The sequence below is a fragment of the Leptodactylus fuscus genome, chromosome 4 (genome assembly GCF_031893055.1).
Source record: "Leptodactylus fuscus isolate aLepFus1 chromosome 4, aLepFus1.hap2, whole genome shotgun sequence".
In the NCBI taxonomy this organism is placed as follows: Eukaryota; Metazoa; Chordata; class Amphibia; order Anura; family Leptodactylidae; genus Leptodactylus; species Leptodactylus fuscus.
The window spans coordinates 111,775,862-111,802,791 of record NC_134268.1 but is presented as its reverse complement, the minus strand read 5'-3'; the positions used below and the strand labels follow the sequence as shown (position 1 = coordinate 111,802,791).

The following is a 26,930-nucleotide window of genomic DNA, read 5'->3' as shown; positions in this document are numbered from 1 at the left end:
CACACACACACTTATCCATGAATTATACTAAACACCCATACATATTACATTACACTACATTTGTATTTTCTTATTTTCCAATGGAGGGAACTTTTTTTTTCTTGGAGTGTTTCTTTAACACTCCCAGTTGTAAGGAAGACTATCCCTGCTAGAAACAGCATTAACATACAACTGCAGTAATGATATTACATATTAGATATCAAATATCAAAGTATAATGCTCATTCTTTCATACAACGAACACCGTAAAAAAAAATTACATTCACCTCACCGCTCTCAAAGATCAAAATATGATTTAAAAAAAAGTGATCAAAAAATATTATATATTCCATAAAATAGCCCCAGTTAAAACTACATCTCACCCTGCAGAAAAAGAACTCTTACAGCTCTATCAAGAAAAAACTAAACAAAAAAAAAAAAAAAAAAAAACATTTCACAAGAGTAAAGACAGTAAAAACTGACAAAACTATATCAGTATAGTAGTGCTGCAACTGTAACAATGACCCACTGGAAAAATGAAAGTTATTAATATTGTCCAAACTAGGCAGTGAACTTAAGGTTATTGATACACTACTAGTATATGCATATATTAGTATATATACAAACATTTTTTGATAAAATTATTAAATCATGCCAACCTTCCTTTGAATACGTCTTACATTATATTCTTTCATGTAAAGGATTTACCCAAGGTACAGAGCATTATATCAATATTATGTAAGCAGCCTAAAAAGCAAAAAAAACCTACAGAGATCCCTGCTCAGCCTGATTTATGACTATATAATGATAGGATGACTGTATTAGCATTATACTGTGTGGGGGCACAAAGAAAAATGAATGAGAATTGGGAAGAGTCAACGTAGAAGAGGGTGGAGCTACAATTGCCATGGTGCACATAGCACATTCTATCCCTCTTTCTATCCTTTGAAAGTTGGGAGGTATGGTTTTGATTGGTGCAATTTAGGGGATTTTTAAAACTTTTATTTATTTTTATTCTAAATTTTTGCCATGGGACATACTTTTACTTTTACTCCAAGATGGTGCCACATGAGTGGCAGCCTCAATACAGAGCTCCAAGCTGAGAGCAACCTTTATTTTTCCTTTTAACTCTATTTGTATGTATCTTCAAGAATCCTCTACTCAAGCAACCTAGAACTATGAATTAGCAGCTATAAATCGAATGGAAGACCATGTGGAGTATTTTTTTTTCCCTTTTGTCTATTGTTATAGCATGGACAAGACTCAAGACCTAATGAGCTGGAATTTCCTGTGTGGACATGTGCCTGTTACCATCCCCCCACGAGCTAAGGACAGCATGGTCACCATGAGGCAGACAAAGCTGGAGGAGAAACCTGCATGGAAGTGTGGACTTCTTCTTACAAGGAGATGATAGTTTGGTGTCTATTGCTGATGTGTGAAGATGCCTACAGCTGACTGGTATTTATTTCTTTTACTGTGGACACGTGGGACTCTGTTACAGTAAGGGAACCTACCATCACCCACCTACCCCATGAGTTTATGGAAGCTTGGCAAGAGAGCAGCACCCTGTCTACCTAGATGGCTTCAGACTTCTTTAGGCAGTAGAACACAGTGGTAAGAAGAAAGGAGGAGGGCTTGTGATGAAGGACATTTGGGACATTTTTTGTGATTAAGGAAAAATAGTGCTGATGCAAGATACCAAACTATCAGCTGTGAGCAGGAGATCTCATTACCTACCAAAGGAACTGCCACATGTTATTGTTATAGCTGCATATGTCCCCCACCTCTGCAAGAAAATGTTTCTGTCTGTTATGTCTACAAGCTGTCACCCCCCTCCTTGTGTCCTCCAACCATGGTCGGGCTGTATTATCAACATTACTTCGCACAGAGAACTAAATAATCGTGCAGTGTCTTTGTTTTGTTCTATTTAGTTGATGATTCCTAGTATTTCTCTATCTTCCATGAGCTTGTATGTGTTTTCTCTCTTGTTATGTACTACTATACCATCCATGAAACTGTATCACTGAAATTTCCCCATTGTGGGACTATTAAAGGATTATCTTACTCTTATACTATGTTCCTGTTAGCTTACATAGCATTTACCCTGATGTATCCTTCTTCTACTTCCAATGCTGTCAACAGAGGAGACCAATGCTCCATATATAATGGACTTGCTCTTTAGTAGTAAATTTGTGGATGAGATTCACCACCCTAATCATAGCGGTCACAGGTCACAGCTGACCCATGAGACCTGCCATCTGCCTTTTGGGTGATAAGCCGCTTGGCATGCCTAAACAATTCTATAAATTGTCCCAACATGTCTTGCTAGTGGCTAGAAATTATAGTGCTGCCAAATGGAAATCCCCTGATCTCAAGTTCCTGTATGTTGTATGAAAAACCAAACGCTTTGCACACAAACACTATGAGGTACCCTTGGATGTCTCCCTTCTATTCTCCAATTGTTGGCACTTTTTTGCCTCTTTGATGTCATGGATACAATTGGCAATGCCCCCCAACCTACCGATAACCACTTGATTGCCTTTCCATATGCATATAATACTCTACTGATTATTATGTGTTTTTATGCTATGTGCTATTGTCCCACTGTACTGCACTTTCCATATGAAGACTTAATAAAGATTATATGTTTGATACTATAGCAGAGACTCAGCTACCATGGTCCTGGTCAGATCCTGGGCAGGCATCACATTTAAAGACTCAACATTGACTACACATGTCAGGAAAGAAACACTTGTGAGTGTACCTGTCTGGCCAGGTAATCTTTATTAATATGTTGTTCCCATCTATTGCGCCCCCAATGCTGTACATTAAATTCCGCAGAAAGCTAGAAATATTATTGGGCTTGATCTTGATTAGAATGACTAGAGGGAGCACTGTCATTTGATTTGTAGTTGCATAGTAGTGCTGAAATAAAAAAATTAAAATATATATATATATATATATATATATATATATATATATATATATATATATAAATTATATATATATAATTATAAAATACTCCATCCTGACAGAAATGTCTCTTTAATACCTCATGTATTAGTATTACTAATTTTTCTTTAATTTTAATAGATAGGTCTTGTTAGTATCATATGTGCACTAAAAAATACAGAAAAAGGTATCTACAATATAAAACATAGTAAATCTAGAAAATATATGTGGCAGCCAATATTTTTTTCTAAACTTAATTTTGGAATGTAGCTGCGTTCTTGAAATTCTCACTTCAGCAAAAATACAGAAATTACTTTTTTTTTTAGTTATAAATCTTATTGCCATGTCTATAACGCAATGTTCTCATATGCATGGGAATAATATTAGTCAAAAAAGTGAAGATCAACTATGAGATCAGTTGCACAGCTTAAAATATTTTAACAACTGAAATGATCTAAAAATGCCCTCTAGCAAAATGTTATTTCTGCAGTGTTTGATCCCAACCCCCATTCACCATGCTTTTTCACAGGGATTTTATTCTTTATATTACTTTATATTTGGTGCAGTCCTTTTTTTAGTCTATCTATCTATCTATCTATCTATCTATCTATCTATCTATCTATCTATCTATCTCTATCTCTCTCTCTCTCTCTCTCTCTATCTATCTAGTATATATATATATATATATATATATATATATATATATATATATATTTCTTTTTATCATATTTATATATACTTTTTTTTTAGTTTATCTACTGTATTATTTTTATTAATTTATGACATGTCAATATGTGTGTATTTGTATAATAGAAGGTGTTACTGAAAGACAACATAGCCATAAAAATATGTATGGGCACCAATTAGTCATACCCTAATGATGTTTTATTTTTCTTAATTTGGATTATTTATTAGCGATTATGACACCACCTATCATAATTTCTCAAAAGATAAAGTGCTGTGAGAGGTTCAATAACGTGCCCATATCTGGTTCAACTGATTGGCGCATTTATAGTTGTCATAATGTGCCTATTAAAAGGGGAAAAAGTCTATTATGAGCTTCACACATTAAGGGATTGAGGTGTTCTTTGAGGTCATCCATTTTAGTGTGGTGGTCCTCCATACCTTGAACAGACACGCTTCAATAAAGATCTGCTGGTTATGTGTCCACACCCATTCAATTTCAGGTATGCCAAATAGATACAACTTGGGGTCTAGGCATGGTGGTATTTCCAGGAAGGAACTGATAAACTGTATGACTTTACCCCAAAAAGAAGTTATTGTGAGTAAACCCAGATCAGATACAACAAATTGACTTCCTCCTTAGCCTGTATCAAACACTGAAAAGTGGGAGTCACTCTTACCCTGTGGAGTCACAAGGGCATAAAGTGTGCCTAGTGGGTAATGTACAGCAGTATCAGTTTGTTATTGACAGCTAAGGATACTAATAAATGGAATTCCAGTGCACCATCCCAATCTCCATCTGACAAAAGGCTGCGGAAAGCTGATCACTTGTCATGCACTTACACCCGGGCCACCAACCCAAACTTTATGGTGATTATCAGGGGCACAAAGTGAAGCTCCTATGCAAAATATGTAATGATGTTCTCACTCACTATCTGCTATCTATAATATGTCATTTTATGTCATAGAGAGTCCTCTGGGCCCCCCTCAGTCTTCAGGGCCCTATAGAAATTGCTACGTCTACTGCACTCCTGGTGATATTGAAATACATGAGTATGATGGATTCTGTAAGATATCACTTTATATGTTATATTAAAGAATTGGAGATGATTGGATAGTGAAGTGGTGTTCTGCTGTGAACTTTATTTATACATGGAATCAGATTGAGGCATGGGGATGTTCAATTGCAGTCAGTTAATGGTCAGTGTATTCCCTCTGCTTAGCATGGTGTACTAGGCAGGAAAATGGGTCTACACAACTTTTCTGAGTTGACAAAATCTGTAGAAGCCATATATGGAATATCAAACCAGGTATGCAGCTGTTGAAAAGAGAGCCAGTCATTGGCCTGTTGTGGATAGTCCAGCTGCAGGTTTCCCCTATTTTACCAAAACTTATATTCCTGCAAGGAAAGCAACTCAAGATGCAGAGGATTACTCCACAGGATACAGTATGTTTTGTGGATCAATGGTATTATATAGTTCCTTGACATGTAACTATACTTGCAAGCAAGAACATAAAGTGGCATTGCCATGTTCCTAGGGGCTAGTTTAGACTCTCCACGCAGACCTGTATAGCCCACTCTGTCCCATGGCACCCTGCAAGAATGATTCATCGCCCATCTTCAAAGCAAGAACTAGCCAGAACCAAATACACCTGGTCTGGGTGGTCAGGTACTACAGCAGGAAATGGGAGAAGGGCAGGCCATCCTCAATTGTGGGATGTTGCATTGTTAATACGGTTAATAGTTCAACCTTATAATTAGTCATATGAAGGATTAAGGATGGATAGTTAGTTTTGTTAAAGGGGCTCTATCATTGGGAAAAGTCATTTTCAACTAAACATATACTTGCATAAAAAAATCAAAAAAGAAAGCTCAGCTCACCCACATATATCTTGATTCCATAGGCTGTGTAATATATCCGGGGTGCACGGCACAGACACTCTATTCCGAAAGTGTCTAGTAATCCAATAAACATGTAGAAAAAGATGTCCAGCAGCTCTCCGATAAAATATAACTTTTAATGAAAAAATGTCATAAAATAACAAAAAATTGACATTACACAGAAAAAAGAGAGAAATAATAATAAGGGGGTTTATTATTTCTCTCTTTTTTCTGTGTAATGTCAATTTTTTGTTATTTTATCACATTTTTTCATTAAAAGTTATATTTTATCGGAGAGCTGCCGGACATCTTTTTCTACATGTTTATATACTTGCATAGCCTGTAGAAAGGCTATTCAACACTACGACTAAGGGGCTAAAGCACCTAGAAACGCGTCAGCCAGTTATGATGTTTTAGTCACTTTTGGGGAGAGTTTTGCACATTTGTACCTGTAAAATGCTGAATTCTAAAAGGATGAAATAAAGAAGAAGCTTTTAAGAAACACAGGAGTGCGGACCCATTTTCTTCATATATTGGACTAATCGAGCTCCAGGAGCCGGAGCCAACTGGCCGTGCACCCAGCAAACCATATATGTGAACCAACTGAAGTGGTGAGCTATAGTCTCTCCTTTCTATTTTTTTCATAAGTTATACCTTTTGTATGTAAATCGCCTCAATAGTTTTTGAATGAGCCCGTTTTTATCCATATGCTGATTAGGCTCCAACAACCACCCCAGAAGTCTCATCAAGCACTCTCTGCTATGTGTAAACAGGAGTGAGGCTGCTGATGATGATGATGATGGCTCATCTCCCTGCTCTCACACACATAGCAGAGAGGATGCTCACTGAGATTTCAAGTGTTCCCTGGAGGCTAATTAGAATGTGGGAGCAGAGCACACAGAACGAAGTGTCAGACCTTATGAAAGTAGCGGCACCCACCACAAGGGTCCCGCGAACTGCGGTTTTGACCGCACACCGATATCTAGGTGGTAGAACCCGATAGGCAACGTTAGGATAGTCTCCTGATGAGTGAGAGAAACGAAACGCGTAGAGACTAGTAAAACATTGTCACTGAAGAGAGGAATTAGCTGTTATGCATCTAGACAGCAACTCTAGTAATCGGTCAGGTGCCCTTTGAACCTATTCAGAGCACATAATCAATGAGGCGACATCTGCAGCTGTCACTGTAGGTGTGGATGCGACCTTATAGACTACAAGATTTGCCTGAAAGGTCGTTTTTTGGCTGCTGACAATCTTCAACAGCTGATCTTTTACCCCATAGTGGCAATACTTGAGTGTTCACTGTTGTTTCCAAGAAGTACCCGAGTGAGCAGTCACGTGATCACTTTTGGGGCTTGTTTTGTAAGGTGCTCACTTTCATAGGGAGTGCACAGGTTTTTTATTCTTTTTAATGCATATCAATAAAAGTTAAATTTTATAAATTTTCTTTTTGGGGGACACCCTTCTGAATTAATATATGTTTAGTTAAAATTGACTTTTCCCAATGATAGAGCTCCTTTAAAGGGAATCATAATATATTAAGCAAATTTATCTCACCATCTGCATAGAGTGTTAAGCAGGACTGCTTGTCATGGCAAGGAATCACTTGGATATCAGAGGCAAATATGTAAGGTTGGTGCCTCTATTGTAAGGACAAATAGGCAAAGTGAAGGGGAAATAAGGCTATTGGTTATGACTCTGACCTCTGGAATGGAATTCAGTATGCTGGCCCTCTCTTGAAATTTAGGAGAAAGCCAAAGCACCTCTATAGATGTTCAGAGGAAATTCTTTACCAGGGTACTGTATACAGCACATCCAGGGCCCGATCCCTCGCCTGATCATGATGGATGGATCTGTGTATTACAACCTTGCATGTTTTCATTGACTCTCATGATTTTTATGCTGTCAGTGTTAGCAGTCAATGTTCTCTATACCAATAAAATAAGGTTTTGTTACATAAAACTCAGTGTTAGCTCAGAGTTGACATCTGTTATACTGTACTTGTACTATGTATTGATTTTTAAAGTATTAACTGCTCACACAGATAATGCTTACACTCCGAATACATAATATAGTCTCATGTACCTGGCTGTATTATGGATCCATACGAGCATGTGGGACAATATTGTACCTCTGGAGGCTTTTGATTTTAGAAAATGGTGTTGTTACGGTTCTGTGTATATATATATATATATAAATATATATATATATATATATATATATATATATATATAAAATAATATTTTTAACGACAGAACCGCTAGACTGCAAGACACTATAGTGAGGTCCACAGGCCCAGGTGGGCGGCTTTATGTCTGACTGCAGACTACCAGTTAACTTCATTGACAGAAATGTTAGTGCGGTTCAGGCTGCCAAGGGTTAACCGTCACCATTGGTCAGCAACACAAAAAACTCCTTTAACAACCAGGAGCTACAACACGAGTAGACAGATCACCTAGGCTTTTCTGATTCCCACTGGCTGAGCCAAGGAATCCTAACTAGATCCCTAAGCTGCTCCTGTCTTTTCACCAGAACCTAGCCTTAACCTCCTGTCTCCAGCATTTTTGTCAAACTGTGAGCACCCAGCAGACGTCGGCTCACACTATATAAAGGCAAGTCCCCGCCCAACAGAGGTGGTGGCCATGACCTCATCGATCATGCACAGTATGGCCAAAGTGGGACTTAGACTCTGGACGGCTCCAAAAAGTCCGAGCATGCTCAGTAGGGAAAAAGTGGGTCTTAGCCTCTAAACGGCTCCAAAAAGTCTGAGCATGCTCAGTAGGGGAAAAATGGAACTTATCCTCCAGATGCCTCACTGCATGAGGCCGAGTCGGCTACCCTAATAATGAAGGTCTTGTATGTGTGATGTGAAACTGCAACTTGGGGGAAACGGTGCGCTCTGTGAGCGGAACGTATATGCTCACTAGTTGGTGGGGGGTTTAGTGGGTCTGGCAATTCCTAAACCAGTGGAATGCAGACCTTTTGGATATACACTCACCGGCCACTTTATTAGGTACACCTGTCCAACTGCTCGTTAACACTTAATTTCTAATCAGCCAATCACATGGCGGCAACTCAGTGCATTTAGGCATGTAGACATGGTCAAGACAATCTCCTGCAGTTCAAACCGAGCATCAGTATGGGGAAGAAAGGTGATTTGAGTGCCTTTGAACGTGGCATGGTTGTTGGTGCCAGAAGGGCTGGTCTGAGTATTTCCGAAACTGCTGATCTACTGGGATTTTCACGCACAACCATCTCTAGGGTTTACAGAGAATGGTCCGAAAAAAGAAAAAACATCCAGTGAGCGGCAGTTCTGTGGGCGGAAATGCGTTGTTGATGCCAGAGGTCAGAGGAGAATGGCCAGACTGGTTCGAGCTGATAGAAAGGCAACAGTGGCTCAAATAGCCACCCGTTACAACCAAGGTAGCCAGAAGAGCATCTCTGAACGCACAGTACGTCGAACTTTGAGGCAGATGGGCTACAGCAGCAGAAGACCACACCGGGTGCCACTCCTTTCAGCTAAGAACAGGAAACTGAGGCTACAATTTGCACAAGCTCATCGAAATTGGACAATTGAAGATTGGAAAAACGTTGCCTGGTCTGATGAATCTTGATTTCTGCTGCGACATTTGGATGGTAGAATTTGGCGTCAACAACATGAAAGCATGGATCCATCCTTCCTTGTGTCAACGGTTCAGGCTGGTGGTGGTGGTGGTGTCATGGTGTGGGGAATATTTTCTTGGCACTCTTTGGGCCCCTTGGTACCAATTGAGCATCGTTGCAACGCCAAAGCCTACCTGAGTATTGTTGCTGACCATGTCCATCCCTTTATGACCACAATGTACCCAACATCTGATGGCTACTTTCAGCAGGATAATGCGCCATGTCATAAAGCTGGAATCATCTCAGGCTGGTTTCTTGAACATGACAATGAGTTCACTGTACTCCAATGGCCTCCACAGTCACCAGATCTCAATCCAATAGAGCATCTTTGGGATGTGGTGGAACGGGAGATTCGCATCATGGATGTGCAGCCGACAAATCTGCGGCAACTGTGTGATGCCATCATGTCAATATGGACCAAAATCTCTGAGGAATGCTTCCAGCACCTTGTTGAATCTATGCCACAAAGAATTGAGGCAGTTCTGAAGGCAAAAGGGGGTCCAACCCGTTACTAGCATGGTGTACCTAATAAAGTGGCCGGTGAGTGTAGTCCCCTATGAGTTAAAATGATTCCCCTTCCCAACACGTATTTAGCGCTAGCACATTTATTTATACTATTGCAGCTTTCACTACAAGAAGTTTTTTGCACTTGAAATTTATAGTCATGAAAATACTATACAGCTAGGCAAGTGTTAAATCCTAGGGTGACAACTTTAGGTGGAGACACTTTGAGAAGGTTATAGTGCCTCTATCCACTATTATCTTTCAGGGTATGCCTTCCAAATAGCCATGTGTAATTCACACCTACTAGTACACAAGATAATTATTTATTCAATACAGAGAGCAAATTTTAGATTCTACACTTGATACTTTTAAAGAGGACCTTTCACCACTTTTGGGCACATGCAGTGTTATATACCGCTGGAAAGATGACAGTGCGCTGAGTTCAGCGCACTGTCGGCTTTCCCGATCTGTGCCCGCTGTAAAGAGCTTACAGTGCCGGTACCGTAGTGCTCTATGGTCAGAAGGGCGTTTCTGACCATTAGCCAGAGACGTCCTTCTGCCTTGTGGCGCCTATCACGCTGTACTGTGGAGCCGGGAGGAACGCCCCCCTCCCTCTGCTCACACAGCTCGTCCATAGACGAGCATTATCAGGAGCGGGAGGGGGGAGTTCCTCCCCGCTCCACAGCACAGCGCGATTGGCGCCGCGAGGCAGAAGGACGTTCCTGGCTAACTGTCAGAAACGCCCTTCTGACCATAGAGCACTACGGTACCGGCACCGTAAGCTCTTTACAGCGGGCACAGATCGGGAAAGCCGACAGTGCGCTGAACTCAGCGCACTGTCATCTTTCCAGCAGTATATAACACTGCATGTGCCCAAAAGTGGTGACAGGTCCTCTTTAATAGATTAATAAAAGTTACTTTTTAGTGTATCTTTTTTTGTTTCTACACATTTTCACATTATTTAGATACACCTACCTAGGTATCAAATTCCTCTCTTAAATTATGGTGTGCTTCATCAGATACTGCATTACAAAGGCATTCACCCCTAGAATTGGTACCAGAGACTACTATTATCCATACCTATACCAAAAGTGTGTTAGTTTGTCATAAAGTACATTATTTTGGCCAGTATATATTGAAATACCTTGAACTCAACTATTTGGAAAAATATACTTGACTATGCTTTTCAATACATCTATATATATATATATATATATATATATATATATATATATATATATATATATATATATATATATATATAGATGTCTAGGTTTTTCTTCGGTGGCAAATATACCTTATGCAATTATACAGGCAGTTGTCCAGTGCTGTGGTATAATCCTGCCCTAGAGAATGACCAGAAAAAAATAGGATTGGCTGCAACTGCTTTTGCAAGAATTGCAATCTGTCTGCAATACGTTGTATTTAATTATACGAATTACTGTGTAAAAATATAGGCTTAGTGCAAAAAAAAAAAAAAAAAAAAGGTCAGCGCTATTCATAGTCACCATGCAAATGACTTAGATTGCTAACCTTGCAAACCTAAAAAGAAAATCTAGAATTAGATTTTTGGTAGGACTGTTTTTTTTTTTTTTTTTTTAATAGCATGATACCCCATGATGCAAACTAAAATATGTTACAATAACAAACAAACCAATATATACCTGAGGTATTCTGTTTTTTTCAATTCACTAATCCCCATCATCCTCATATAAACTGCGCCTGGCTAAGTGCCAGTGAAAAAAGAAACGCATTTGTTAAACATTTTGTTCATTCTTATCCAAATCCCCTAATCCGACAGGGAGATTGCTTATGGCAACATCACTTATTGCATCTCAGTAAAACAAGGACTATAAAATTAAACTCTCATAGGAAAATCAGCCTAGAACTGCTGATACTTACAAAGAAAGAAGTATGCTGTACATTGGCAAAAAAAAGAAAGAATGATCTGATTTTCCCTGTATATACTTTTCATTCTTGAGTCAGCAGACAGCTGCTATGCATTTAAAATGTTTTTAATGGTACCAGGAGGCAGAAATGCTCGTATGCATCAATAATTCCTTGCCAGCCCGATAAACAAATCAACTTTAGTAACCTAAACTTTAAATAAAATATTGTCTGCTGATTTTCTGTTCCAGGAAGAGTAAAAAAAAAATCAAAAAATACTGCTGTGAAAAATTCAATTTCCTTTCATTTTTAAGATAACTTCTTGACAGATACCTTTCAAGATTTAATGGGCTTTTTCAATACTCTTACTGTGATAGAAACCAACAGGTAATGACTATAGAAATAAAATACGGCAGGCCCCAAATGTTTTCAAGCTACAGTATGTCTCATTTTTTTTCAATATTTTTCTTCTTTTCTTAAAGTGTCCATTATGTTCATTATTAAAGTAATCTGTAATATTGTAAGTGAAGTGGAATAATGATAGACAGATAGATAGATAGATAGATAGATAGATAGATAGATAGACCTCTAATCTTAAGGCTTGCATCTGAAAAAACTCCAATCCCACAAAGAGCACACAAGATGTATGTTAATAAAGCCACAGAACAGCTTAGTTACCCAAGATTCTCACAAGCAATCTTAGAAAAGACTGAAGGCTATACTTGCTATACACATTTCAGTACATGTTGTAGTCTCATGTTGTCATGTTGGTGTCCTGACTGCTTAAGTGCTGCAGAACCCTTTGAAAATAACAATTTTTGCCATTCAATTCAGTCCTTCAAGTCAAGGGGAAGGGGGGGGAGCACATTGTAAAAATCTATCTCCCTATGTCCCAATGATGATTGTCATCCTGAAACTGCTGGACTAGAGCTGAGGGACTTCAACCACAGCAGAGGGGCCAAGGCATTGAGAGTGTATATTCTTCCAAGTAATTCTACACCATCTTGACCTCAGGAACCTCATTTCAATAAGGATAAGGTTATTTTTCAGAGTGTGGCACTCACACATTGAGAATTGTATAACAACATTGGACATGACATGAGGTGTCATGAGGTTAAATAGATTTTCCATTGTCACTTGCTAAACATAGAATGTATACTGCCCTTAAAGGGATTCTATCATTAAATTGCTATTTTTCCTCATTAACATGTAGGAATAGCCTTAAGAAAGGCTATTCTTCTCCTACCTTTAGCTACGGAATGTGCAGTCGGCCGAGCCAACTGCGCATGCATAGAAGTTTGAAGCCAGCACCGGAAGACATCTAAAGGGAGGAGAAGAATAGCCTTTCTTAAGGCTATTCCTACATGTTAGTGAAAAAAAATAGCAATTTAATGATAGAATCCCTTTAACTGGCAGGAGGTGTATAGTGTATGAAACCCATGCACTACTCCTATTCCAGCCTCTAGTTGTCAGTCAAAAATATTATTGGCCCTCTTTTATACATACACGTCAACACTTACATCAGTTGCAGGCGACTGTGGCCAATACCAATGTGCTATCCATGATTTCCTGGATAGCACACTGACCCATTCATTTCTATGGGCCTGTACACATGACCGTGATTTACACAGTTACGTGTTCAGGCTGACAGTCCAGGCCGCAAAACATGGAACAAGTCCTATTCTTATCAGATTTTGTGGGCCTGCTTCCATGGTTCCTATTCATTTAATGAAAGGGGCCATGGAAGCATGGTCTGTACACAGGTGGCACATGGGTGACATCCATATGTACCCCGTGCGCCGCCTGTGCCTTTAATTCACGGCCAACTGTTCGGCCACAATTGTCTGTACCCAGCCTTATCTTAGCTGGAATCTGGTTAACAACTCTCCTAAAACCAGTTCAATATAATACAACATACCACCAAATCCCTGGCTGCAATTCATACAACCACAGAATAGCCACATAGAGACAGATTTGGAGATTTGGGCTGAGGACGAAGTACCTGTGCCTACCATCCAGGCATGGAGAACGGTGTTTTTTACCGCCATCATCTTTTCACTGATAGCCATGCTATTAGGCGTGAAAACATCTAGGGTCGTGTTAGTGTAGGGCACGATATCTATGGGCCAGTGTATTAGGGCAAATGGAATACTTCATTGCCACTTAGCTGCACACTATTAAGTTACCCTGAATGGATTATATGAGGTCGGGTTGATTTAGGAGACAGTGTCCTTAATCTAATTTACTGGGAGATATTGTTTACCCCTAAAAGAGATAACATTGAAGCCTCTAGACACCGGAGTTGTAGCGTGTTACTATAAACGTGTTATATAGCGTGTTACTATTCATTAACGGCAGCATATTAGTAGTAAGACACCAGACAATTAACATATTAGTCTGCTGAGGAACTACATTAAGTTGAGTGAAACGCATTGAGACTAAGATAGATATCTTTTGTTCCCTTTTGAATCGTATTCACACCTGATTCTGGGGGTCTTTTTTGCCTTTTTTTTTTTTGCCTACAACATGCTGCTGGTTACAATTAGCAGCTTTTTCAACCTATATGCTACTTTGTTTGTACCAAAGCTGGAGCAAAGAGTGTATTTTTATCAAATCTCAGCTATGTATTGCTAGAGATAAGTGTTATTATTTCAGTTGGTCTTTTTACTGATCTTCAAAGACCAAAACGCACTTACCCAGTAGGGATAAGAAGGTCACTCTGGGAAGAAAAAGAATTATACCAGGATACCCTATTCCTTAGTTAAAAGACTCAGTTACTTATCTCTATTAGCACATCAGTGAATCTAATTTATTATTGATCTGGATAGTGTAAAGTTAATTATTTATATATTGAGTTAGTTCTATATACCCGGGATTTTAATGCATATCAATAAAATTGAATTTTAATTTTGCCAGTTTATTTTTTTTGGAAGCATTTAGTGATTATTCTTATTCAGGTGGAAGTTCAGATTTGGAGCATCTTGTAAGAGAGTAATGTAAAATTATTTTGGTGTATTGGGGGTTTTCTTAATTGGTCAACTTGTGCTAAACATTTTGGAATATAGTAAGGCAAGTGGAAAGACACTGAAGGAAACATCAATAAATGGATAATTGACTAAATCTAAGTAGTAAAAACAAAAGTTGTCAGATCCATTTTTTCTGTTATTCATCACATTTAAAGAGATAGAACACAAGTTAAAGAAAGGAAACAAACAATACCTGTCCAGGTCTGGCATTTTCACACACAAATGTGTCATAAAACATTGCAAATTGCGGTGCATTGTCATTAACATCCAGAATTAGAATATAAATGGTGGCTCTTGTAGTTTGTTTGGGATTATCTGTAAAAAAAAAAAAGAAAAGGAAAAAAAATAATAAAATGATTTTTTAAAAAAATTGTATAAAAAATATTAGCTCACATAATTCTAGTTATACAGTACGCCCATATAACTATTTTAAATTGATACTATAACACAATGGAAAACTAGTAATAAGTCCTGAAGCCCCCAAAATGTTAGTTAAAAATAACAAAATAAAGATTAACCATTTCTTGAGTGGGCCATTTGCCTTAGTTCATGATCAAACACTTTTTTTTTTTTTTTTCGTACATGCAGATTTGCGGGCTATATAAAAAATTTTCTTTAGGTTATTCACATAATTTTTACTTTTTTTTTTTTTTTATTATTTTTTTTTTATGATACATCTGCTGCTTGTCTTTATATGGCTTCCAGTGGCCAAAACAGCTGATCAGCTAATCGGCGCTGATTCCCACTGCTTTCAGTAGAATCCCCAAACAACACTATTAGGAATTGGCAAGAAAATGGAAATCCACTACAAAATGTTTAGTCCACTTAAGACATTGCTGAGAGACTGGGGCAACCCCAGAGTTACGTTTTAAGGAAGCAAATCATGTTTGGAAGGATTTTAAATGGCAATCTCCATCTGTAGTACTGTCACACAGCCCCATCTGTCTCTGAGGCCTGCTCACTTCTTGGGGAGCTCCGCAGCTCTGACCCTTTCTTATCATAGGATTTTGCCATTTCATACTTTTAATAGCAACGTCCATCAAACTTTTCAATTAAGAGAAATTCTGGATGGATTTTTTAATTGTCTTTACCTCTCATTTTTTATTATTACTTTTTTATACTATTGGAGGTTAAATATAATATCTGTATAACTTTGATATAGCTATGTTTATGGCATGCAAACAGAAATGTTAATTTTGTATGAAAAAGTTTGATTTTATAACAGGTAACTTATTTTATTTAACTCAACTCCAGGATCTAAATTGTAAAATGTACCATCAAAGCCAAGATTGCTCATTACAGTCAACCATCTGTCTTTGTTGTGTAGCCAAGTAAGTTGTATGGTAGACCAAAATAGTAAATGATTCATCATTTTATGAACTCCGCAGGCTTAAACTCCATTCACGAGTTGTACTCCCGAAAATCTTTCACCCTGGAAATTGACTCACATAGTATATGGTCAATTAAAGGGTTATACTGTATATAGGCTCTCCAATCTGTAATACTTCCCTCTAGGCATGTCACTTTGTCTTAGTCTTAGCATATGATTCTCCTAAACCTCCTAGTTTCCAAATCTATAGCATGTATTGCTAAGGCAGAGGATGACTGAAAGTTCAACAAACTCTATAGGGTGGTGTACAGAGTGCACTGTTCTCCTAATTCCATCCTGGAGAATAGATTTGCATATTTTTTTACCCAGAATCCCTAGTGGAGCAGGAATGACTTGTAAGTCTCCGTACTGCCTATGTAGGCAAACACTCTCCCTGATGTGTACGATTGTCCCCTGACCCTGAAAGTTCAACAATGCAATTTACCCACAAATGGGAGACTGATCAATGACATTTAGTCTGAACACAGGATCTACGTTTTTTTACATTTCTCTCCTATATAAGGATCTGGTCAGAAGAAAATGAATAATCTTTTGCCCCAGTGGTATAGGACTCCTGGCACCCTTTCTTCAGTGTTTCCACCAGTCTATTATTGATTTTAATGTCGTAAGCACCATAATCCACATGTGAATTACCCTGAAATAAAAGTTTTGGGGAAGTTTGTTTTCTCTATATAACACAGTGATGATAACTAATAGACCCTGTACCTGGTACAACACTTTTAGCTGTTATTGTAAATTCCTTTTTATCTTAAGCAAAACTGATTATTACTAGTATCTGTAAAATTCAAGACAAGCTTCTTTTATTGTCTCCTTGCAGCATCTCTACCATATATGTTACATTGTATGGAAGAACAGCCATTGCCTATGACCAAGGATGAATAACCCTGAAAGCTTCTCTTTTCAGAGTTCATAGTGATGCAAATTTGGCTAATGGACAGTGATCCATTTTCTATTATATATTTTTTTTTCCTCTTTCACAATCTTTCTTACCATTCTTCCCTCCCTCCTGTTTGTGGATATCTCTATGTGGATCATGCAATATGGATGATAGTTATGTATAACCATGATATTATTCATCAGGCAGATGCTTAATGTATGGGTATGTCTTTGTTTTACATACAAGATATTTTCTCAGCTCACCCCAATCTCCCAATACCATTTACTCCAAATCCTAGGGAGATTTGGAAAAAACTCAAATCGACAGAGTGCTTTTAGGGCTAAGACCCCAAGTAGTGGGCCAAAGCAAAAAAGCGCTGCGTTAACAAACGTGTCCTGTTATCTCCAAAGAATACTACTGTAAAGTATGCACCTATTGTTTTAACTGTTTTCAATAAAGTACTAAGTAAAAACAAGCCATGCAGGTCAAATAAAGCACTTTTAGCACTGTAAAACAACATTTTGACTAGAGTAAGACTATAAAATAAAAAAAATTTTGTGAAATACTTGATTTTTTTTTTTTAAAACCTCATGGCCAGACAACTTATTTGGCTACACAACAAAGACAGATGGTTTACTGTACTGAGCAATCTTGGCTTTTGATGTGGCATTTTACAATTTAGATCCTGAAGTTGAATTAAATAAAATAAGTTACAAGTTTTGAAGTCAAAAGTAACATTTTTGTTTGCATATCATAAACATAGTTATATCAAAGCTATATAGCTATCATAGCTATATGTAACATCCAATAGTGTAAAAAAGTTGTAATAATAATAATAATAATAATAATAATAACAACATTATAAAGAACAGATGAGAGGTAAAGACAATACAAACATCCATACACATACAGTAAATAGAAAGTAATAAATAATTAGGTTATGCTACTACTATTAAGGACACTTAAAATAAACAACGGAGAACAATGATTAGATAATCTAACTGTTAGGTTTGAATAATCGGGATCGAGTAAATTTCCGATTGCAATCGGAATTCCATTCCCGATCTTTTCCGGCAGGATCAAGTACAGAGGTTAGTTCCCACAATGCTTGGCTACTGGCCAATCATTGTGGGAAAAGCTAACATTAGGGTTGAGTGATCGGGATCAGGAAAGATCAGATCCCGATTGGCGATCAAGCAAATTTCACGATCGGGATCGGCTGGAAAATGATCGAAAATCAGATTTTAAAAGCGATCCCACACATCACCACATCACCACACATTGCCACCCCAAAATATTGGCATTTCCCTTGGAGATCAATTAACAACCATGATAACAGAAAATGATGGACCTGCAGTTGTGGCCCTGTCTGAAAGCACCAAACTGCTCTTTTCCATATTAAATAACAGTTGAATTTCTCAGCAGAAAGAATGTGCTTTGACACACAAAAGGTATGCTCACTTATGCTCTAACCAATTCTGCAACTGCCTAAGTAGTTTAAGGCTAAAGCCCGACCTTTGTCCACTGCTGAAATGCAAAATAAAAAACACTGCATTTTATAGGATCAGTAAAGTGAATGTGATTCTGTTCAATCTCATTTACTTATTGCAGAAAAAAAGCAAACCTTTTCCTACAGACTTAATAAAGAAAGAAGAATGCAGCAAAAATGCAATAAAATACATTGTAGGAAAAAAAAAAAGAAAGCAAAGTACTTCTGCTGTATTGTATTCCTCAGCAGTTTTTAGCTGCCGATTGCTATGTAGGATCTTAGCCTAAAAGAAATTTTAGTGGTGGTAAAAAATAATCATAAAATAAAATCAGGGTTTGCTTTTTTATTTTTCAGTAGATCAATTATCCTAAAACAAAAGTAACACAGAAATGTAAATTTGCTATAACTAGAGATGAGTGAGTAGTATTCGATCGAGTAGGTATTCGATCGAACACTACGGTATTCGAAGTACTCGATCGAGTAGCACTCGCTATTCGAATGGAAAAGTTTGATGCAGAACCAGCATTGATTGGCTGAATGCTATACAGTCGGCCAATCAATGCTGGTTCTTCTCCTACCTTTAGAAGTCTTCTCCGTGCAGCGTCTTCCGGCTCTGAATTCACTCTGCCAGGCTTCGGGCCTGGGCAGAGCCGACTGCGCATGCCCACTGGTAGTGCGGGCATGTGCAGTCGGCTCTGCCCAGGCCCGATGCCTGGCAGAGTGAATTCAGAGCCGGAAGATGCCGTGGGGACGCTGCACGGAGAAGACTGCTTGGAGGATCCAGCCCGACCCTCACTCGTGGACTTGGTAAGTATAATTTGATCGAATGTTGCCTACCCCTGAAACGAGCATTTTCCCCCCATAGACTATAATAGGGATCGATATTCGATTCGAGTAGTCAAATATTAAGGGGCTACTCAAAACGAATATCGAATCTCAAACATTTTACTGTTCACTCATCTCTAACTACAACCCCTAAATCTGTCCTATCAGGAATTTGCAGAATCCTTTGCAAGTTGTCTGCAAGTCTCAGACTGGAGACTCTGTTGCAGAAACTGTAGGATATCTGAGAAAAGAAAAGTACAGCGCAGAGGACTTTTATTTCTCTGCTGTTTCCAGTTTTAAAATGGCGGACACCGAGGAGAACCCATTATAGTCAATGCAGTCTGCCGGTGTCCATGGGTAACTACTAGGGTTGAGCGATCGTGTTCGGAAAAGATCAGATTCCGATCGGTGATCGAGAAAATTTCACGATCGCGATCAGAATTCCGAACACGATCTTTTTAGGTGGGATCGAGATCGGTGATTTTTCCCACAATGCATTGCTTAGCCTTCACACTGAGCATACGATGTATAATCAGTGTGAAGGCTCCGCTGCAGTTCCATAGGAATGAATGGAAGCAGCCGACACACAGCCTTAACCCCCTGCACGCCGGCTGCCTCCATTCATTCGAATGGAAGGCTAAACTAAATCTCTAGCAGCTACCTATCTCTAGAGATGGCTGCTCCAGTGCCCTCCTTCTTCTTGCCTTGTTGCCCCGCCTCCCAGGTTAGTGTTTAAAGCGCTAAGTAGGTGGGGCTTGTGGCTTAGAGTGTGGGTGGGTACAGGGCGGGGAGATGTGATGTCTCCCCACCCAGTACCCGCCCACACTCTCCTAACCCGCCCACACTCTCCTAACCTGGCAGGGAGGGGGCAGCGAAGGAAGAAAAGCAGCGTGGAGCAGCAGCGAGGCGAAGAATGAAGGCACGGGGCACAGGACCAGCCATCTCTGGAAGTAAGTGGACACCAGGGGGTAGGATTGCTTTTAAAATCCGATCTCCGATTAATAAAAAAATCCCATTGACTTGCATTGGGATCGGAATTGGGATCGAGATCAGGTTCGAATGAAAAATGATTGGAAATCAGATTTTAAAATCGATCCTGAAAAGTCAAGATCGGCTCAACCCTAGTAACCACTGTTTAGCAGCCCGGGTAGTGTGGCCCAGCTTCATCCAAGTAACAAAACTTACCCACGCAGACTATTTTATGTAAAAAATCAATTGACCAATAATTAACTATAAGGTTGATCATTTACTTTTATAGCTTGCTAGTTTGCAATAAAAATACTGACTATAACAATCTGTGTGTCAGTTATAATCCAGACAAATGAATTGACTTTTTTAGGGGTTAAATACCTTGACACTTTATGTAATAACAAGTATAGTTTCTCGTGTCAGTTTGTCCATGTTCAAGTGAGTCAGTATTTTAGCAGTGACAACTACATAAATATCAATATATTGATGTCGGAGGTTCATGATTTAATGGACAGAACATACACATTGATTTGTTACAGAAGTGGATGCACTGCAAAGAGAAAGTAGGACATATTTAACTTTAATCCTCTTCTGCTTTGTAGCTTGTGTCTTTAAAAGCATATCTAGATAAACTGCTTTACAGTAGACAAAGATCAATAATCTTTTTAAAAGTATCTTCTTTTCCATCCGACGTTCAGGGAGCAACAAGAGCAGTGAAGTGTATTACAGAATTGTCCATAAAAAATTGGACTGCCACAAAAATTTAAGTCAAAGGTCTATGTTACGAAAATAGATAAATATGAAATAGAGGTAAGACTCCAGAGCGATACTATATATATACCTGTATATATATATAAATATTGTAAAAGATAACTGGTCGATAATTATGGCTCTGCCCTTGGAACCAAAATATAGTGTAAATCTAAAATTCTAATAGTAACCGTCCTATAGAAAATACACCTCCCAAGCAAGTGCCTTGTGACATCTAATAGGCAGTGGTTTAATTGGACCAGAACGCACCAGAACTCAGTTCCTGCATAATTAAAAAATGCCTGTCAGCATTCTGGTATAATTTCTTAGTTTATACCATATAATTTTTATGGTATAAATTAAGAAATTGTCTGACCCACAATGCAGAACATAATAAACACTGTTACTTACCTCTCCCGGCTTCGGAAGGCTTCAGGCCTAGTTGGGTGACGTCCCATGAGATGGCCGATATGCATTCACACTGATTGTGCCAGAGCCAGGCAAAGGTAAATACCGTAACAGTGTTTTTTGCATACTCCCCAGGCCTTGGTCTTCTATTATTATACTCTGGGGTGTAATTGTTCATGGGGGTGTCAAAAATGGGGCAGCATAAATACCGTATTTTTCGGACTATAAGACGCACTTTTTTTCCCCCAAATTTCGGAGGAAAATGAGGGTGCGTCTTATAGTCTGAATGTGGGTTTGCAGCATGGCCGCACTACTGCCACCGCTGGTTTTCTTCAGCGGCAGTAGCGCGGCAATCTGCAGGCCCCGGCAGCTAAGACACTCCCCGGCATCTGCTGTAATAGACCGGCGGATGCCGGGGAGTGTCTTAGCTGCCGGGGCCTGCAGATTGCCGCGCTACTGACACCGCTGGTTTTCTTCAGCGGCAGGAGTGTGACAATCTGCAGGCCCCGGCAGCTAAGACACTCCCCGGCATCCGGCGGTCTATTACAGCAGATGCCGGGGACTGTCTTAGCTGCCGGGGCCTGCAGATTGCCGCGCTACTGCCGCTGAAGAAAACCAGCGGTGGCAGTAGCGCGGCCATGCTGCAAATCCACTCCTCCTCCACAGGTCCCGGCAGTCAGTTAGCCCCCCCCCACCGGCCCCATACCTTTAGTGATGCAGGCCGGCTCCTGCACGGCGAGGCCGCAGGAGCCGACCTGTTCCGATGACAGCCAGGAGCCTAATGAAGGCTCCGAGGCTTGTCATAGATATATATTACTATCGCGGCTGGTCTATGACCCTCCGCGATAGTAATGTATAGAATCTCCCATAGACGGCAATACATTTGTATTGCCGTCTATGGGACTTGCAATCAAATGATTGCAGGTTCAAGCCCCCTAGGCGGGGGATATTAAAATAGTTAAAAAAAAAAAAAAAAAACACTTAAAAAAAATATAATAAAAAATAAAATAAATAAAAGTTCACCTCCTTTCCCTAGAATACATATAAAAGTATAACATTACTGTGAAACATACACATTAGGTATCCCTGTCTGAAAATGCCCGGTCTACTAATATTTTTATGTACAGTGAACGTCAAAATCAAAAGTGCTAAACTGCCGGGTTTTTCTCTCTGTTTTGCCTCTGAATTAAATAAAAGGTGATCTAAGCAATAAACATTTCCCAAAATGGTATATCTAAAAAGTACACCTGGCCCCACAAAAAAAATGCCCTATACATCCCCGTACAGCTGCAGGGTCACCTGTCAATGTGGCCTTGCAGCTGTTCCAAAACTACAACTCCCATATATTAAATATTTTACCATTTTTTGCCTGAAAATTTTTTTTCCCTATTTTTCTCCTCTAAAACCTGGGTGCGTCTTATAGCCCAGTGCGTCTTATAGTCCGAAAAATACGGTAATACCGTGTGCAGGGGCCACTATGGCCCATAATACGGAGGCATAATATGGGGCACTTTGCGCAAAGTATTATGCCCCATAGTGGCCCCTGCACAAAGTATTATACCTCATAATACTTTGTGCAGAGGCCATTTTGGGGCGTATTCATAATACTTTGCACAGGAGCCACTATGGTGTAGGGGCAGAAAAATGTATGCCCCATATTATGCAGCATAATACTTTTTGCAGAGGCACTATGGGGCAAGGGCAGATAATTTATGCTTCATAGTGGCCCCTGCACAAAGTATTATGCTGCATAGTTGTAACATGCCTGCCTGTTCGGGTTATTTCATCACCCTCTGTTCACATGCGGTGGTGCAGGAAGCGTGTGCAGTTTGGTTCTTGGCTTAAAGTGTTTGGTCGCACTGTGTGAACACAGCTCTAGTTCTGTGATTGAGTTTCCACCACACCCTCTTTGCCTCTGTTCATGAAGTGTTAGTGTGATTGACAGCCTGCCTTCCTGTCTACTCCAGGGGCGGGTTCTTCCTCCCTATTTAGTCTTGGCTCTCATTCACACCAGTGTTTGCTATTGCCGTGTGCATACTTGCTCCTTACTGTCCCTATTTTTGCTTGCATTCTTATCCTTGACCTTTGGCTTTCCTCACTGACTATTCTTTGGACTCCGATTTGGCACTGCATCACTCGACTGTTACTGACCCTTGGCTAGCTGACCTCTCTTTGTTGTTGTTCGTCTTGTCTCTGTTTTGTGTTTCACATATACAGGAAGGGACCGTCTTCGTGGTTGCCGCCTATTACGTAGGATAGGGCCTGGCAATAGGAAAGGTCAGTTGGGGGTTTCAGCTTAGGGCTCTTATGTCCTGTCTTAGGTCTTAGGTCTCTTGTGTCCCGTCCCAGGGTTCAAACAGTTACTGGGGAATTGCTGTCCTAGCAATTCCCTAACAATAGTACTTTTGCAGGGGTCACTATGAGGCATGGGAAGATAATTTATGTCCCATATTATGCAGCATAATACTTTTTGCAAAGGTCACTATGGGACAAGAGCGGATAATTTATGCTCCATAGTGGCCCCTGTACAAAGCACTGTGCCACATAATAATTTGTGCAGGGGCCACTATGGGGCATATTCCAGAGTTCTCCCTAAAATTTTTCCCAATTTAAACACTGCTAATAGGTAAATCATTCTGGCTCTTCTCCGTTACTCTGAAATGTGTTAATCATCTGCAAGACTGTTTGAGAATGAACAAAATAATTGTATGAATCTGAATAAAAATCTTACCATCAGCCAAAAAAATTACCCCAGTGTCCTAAAAATGTATCTAGGATAACACGCAATGCATGTGGCTCAGGGTTTGTGCTGTTAGGAACTGAGCACTCAACCAAGTGTAATTTCTTTAATCTAAAAGGAGCTTAAGGTTTTGACCTATTATAAGGAAATGTTAGTAACTCAAAGGAGAAGCAGAAGAACATGGTAGAATCCAGTGTATGTTTGATCCTGTGAAGAATTGAATGAACACAGATCATAACAAAAAGAATACAATACATAAAAAAGTTGTATTTCCAGGGAAGAGGATGTGACATTATTGGAGGTCTTAACAAAACTAATACAAATGTGAGTAAAACTTTATCTTTTGTATATTTAGAAAGGGGTTTAAAGTACCAAATAAAGAGCAACTTCAATTAGGATGGTAGAGTAAGTAGATGACCCTTAATATTGACAGAAAAAGACATTGTGAAACATGTCGAAGCACTAAGGAGGTGACAGTGACAGTGTGGATGTGTTCATTTGGAATCAGAAGGATAAATGACTACATTGTAGTGTTTTTGTCCGCCTTCCAACTACCAAGCCAGAAACATTGTTAGAGTTTCAAAGTACAGTTTCTGAAATATTAAGGGGAAAGAGATTCTATAGAAGTGTAATATTTGTTTGATATAATTATAGTAGTCCGCCAATTGGAATGATTTCATGTCATATTAGAATGAATGGGAGGTGAAAGATGTAGCAATAATGCTGTTATTATAGATGAAAGAAGCTTTCACTCTAAAACTGAATATGAATTAAGATTATACATATTTGCACCATCACATTGAAATACAAAGATTTAGATTTAACATAAAAGAAACTATGCAAGGACATTAATACAAACGACAAATACAAAACAATTGCTTTCACCACTTTGAGACATTTGCTCTACATATATAAGTCCTCTTCATAAAACAATGGGTCACGGCTGTATTACACAGGCACCCACCAGTAATAGCCTTGAATGGTGCCGACTGCAGCTGTCAACCACTTACATGCCATGGTAAATTGTAAGTATGGCATCTAAGCCACGGTGGCACATGGATTCAGCTATCTTGAAAATAATAGCAGCTTGAGTCCTATCATCATAGATCTTCTATTGCACCCTGCCACAGTTAGGAAAAATAGAAGTGTGGTGAACAGGCCACGTGCTTCAATAAAGAAGTGTTACATTATATTATATTATTATAGTGTCTAAAAATAAAAGTTAAAGAAAGCAAAATAAATAAATAGAGAAACAATATAAATTTAATAATTCAATGTATCCGTTTGTCCATTTTAGAAACAGAAGCAAATAAATAAATACATAAATAAATATACAGTACAGACCAAAAGTTTGGACACACCTTCTCATTCAAAGAGCTTTCTGTATTTTCATGACTATGAAAATTGTAGATTCACACTGAAGGCATCAAAACTATGAATTAACACATGTGGAATTATATACTTAAAAAAGTGTGAAACAACTGAAAATATGTGTTATATACTAGGTTCTTCAAAGTAGCCACCTTTTGCTTTGATTACTGCTTTGCACACTCTTGGCATTCTCTTGATGAGCTTCAAGAGGTAGTCACCGGAAATGGTCTTCCAACAGTCTTGAATGAGTTCCCAGAGATGTTTAGCACTTGTTGGCCCTTTTTCCTTCACTCTGTGGTCCAGCTCACCCCAAACCATCTCGATTGGGTTCAGGTCTGGTGACTGTGGAGGCCAAATCATCTGGCGTAGCACCCCATCACTCTCCTTCTTGGTCAAATAGCCCTTAAACAGCCTCGAGGTGTGTTTGGGGTCATTGTCCTGTTGAAAAATAAATGATGGTCCAACTAAACGCAAGACGGATGGAATAGCATGCGACTGCAAGATGATGTGGTAGCCATGTTGGTTCAGTATGCCTTCAATTTTGAATAAATCCCCAACAGTGTCACCAGCAAAGCACCCCCACACCATCACACCTCCTCCTCCATGCTTCATGGTGGGAACCAGGCATGTAGAGTCCATCCGTTCACCTTTTCTGCGTCACACAGAGACACAGTGGTTGGAAACTAAGATCCTAAATTTGGACTCATCAGACCAAATCACAGATTTCCACTGGTCTGATGTCCATTCCTTGTGTTCTTTAGCCCAAACAAGTCTCTTCTGCTTGTTGCCTGTCCTTAGCAGTGGTTTTCTAGCAGCTATTTTACCATGAAGGCCTGCTGTACAAAGTTTCTTCTTAACAGTTGTTGTAGAGATGTGTCTGCTGCTAGAACTCTGTGTGGCATTGACCTGGTCTCTAATCTGAACTGCTGTTAACCTGCGATTTCTGAGGCTGGTGACTCGGATGAACTTATCCTCCACAGTAGAGGTGACTCTTGGTCTTCTTTCCTGGGGTGGTCCTCATGTGAGCCAGTTTCTTTGTAGTGCTTGATGGTTGGGGACACTTTCAAAGTTTTCCCAAATTTTCAGACTGACTGACCTTGATTTCTTAAAGTAATGATGGCCACTCGATTTTCTTTACTTAGCTGCTTTTTTCTTGCCATAATACAAATTCTAACAGTCTATTCAGTAGGACTATCAGCTGTGTATCCACCTGACTTCTGCATAACACAACTGATGGTTCCAACCACATTTAAAAGGCAAGAAATCCCACTTATTAAACCTGACAGGGCACACCTGTGAAGTGAAAATCATTTCCGGTGACTACCTCTTGAAGCTCATCAAGAGAATGCCAAGAGTGTGCAAAGCAGGAATCAAAGCAAAAGGTGGCTACGTTGAAGAACCTAGAATATAAGACATATATTTTCAGTTCTTTCACACTTTTTTGTAAAGTATATAATACCACATGTTTTATAATATGTGGTATTTTATAATACCACATAATTCATAGTTTTGATGCCTTCAGTGCGAAGCTATAA

At 39.2% G+C, this 26,930-nt stretch overlaps 1 protein-coding gene across 4 annotated transcripts in view; it reads right to left on the bottom strand.

The window, feature by feature from the left end:
• The window catches only part of LOC142200509 (cadherin-10-like), a 329,196-nt gene that overhangs the window by 26,377 nt on the left and 275,889 nt on the right, over window positions 1-26,930 (bottom strand). For all 4 annotated transcript variants that reach the window (XM_075270932.1, XM_075270929.1, XM_075270930.1 and 1 more), the window contains exon 9: window positions 14,770-14,891. In XM_075270932.1, the coding sequence (XP_075127033.1) occupies window positions 14,770-14,891 (122 nt within the window). The remainder of the gene's footprint in view (window positions 1-14,769; window positions 14,892-26,930) is intronic.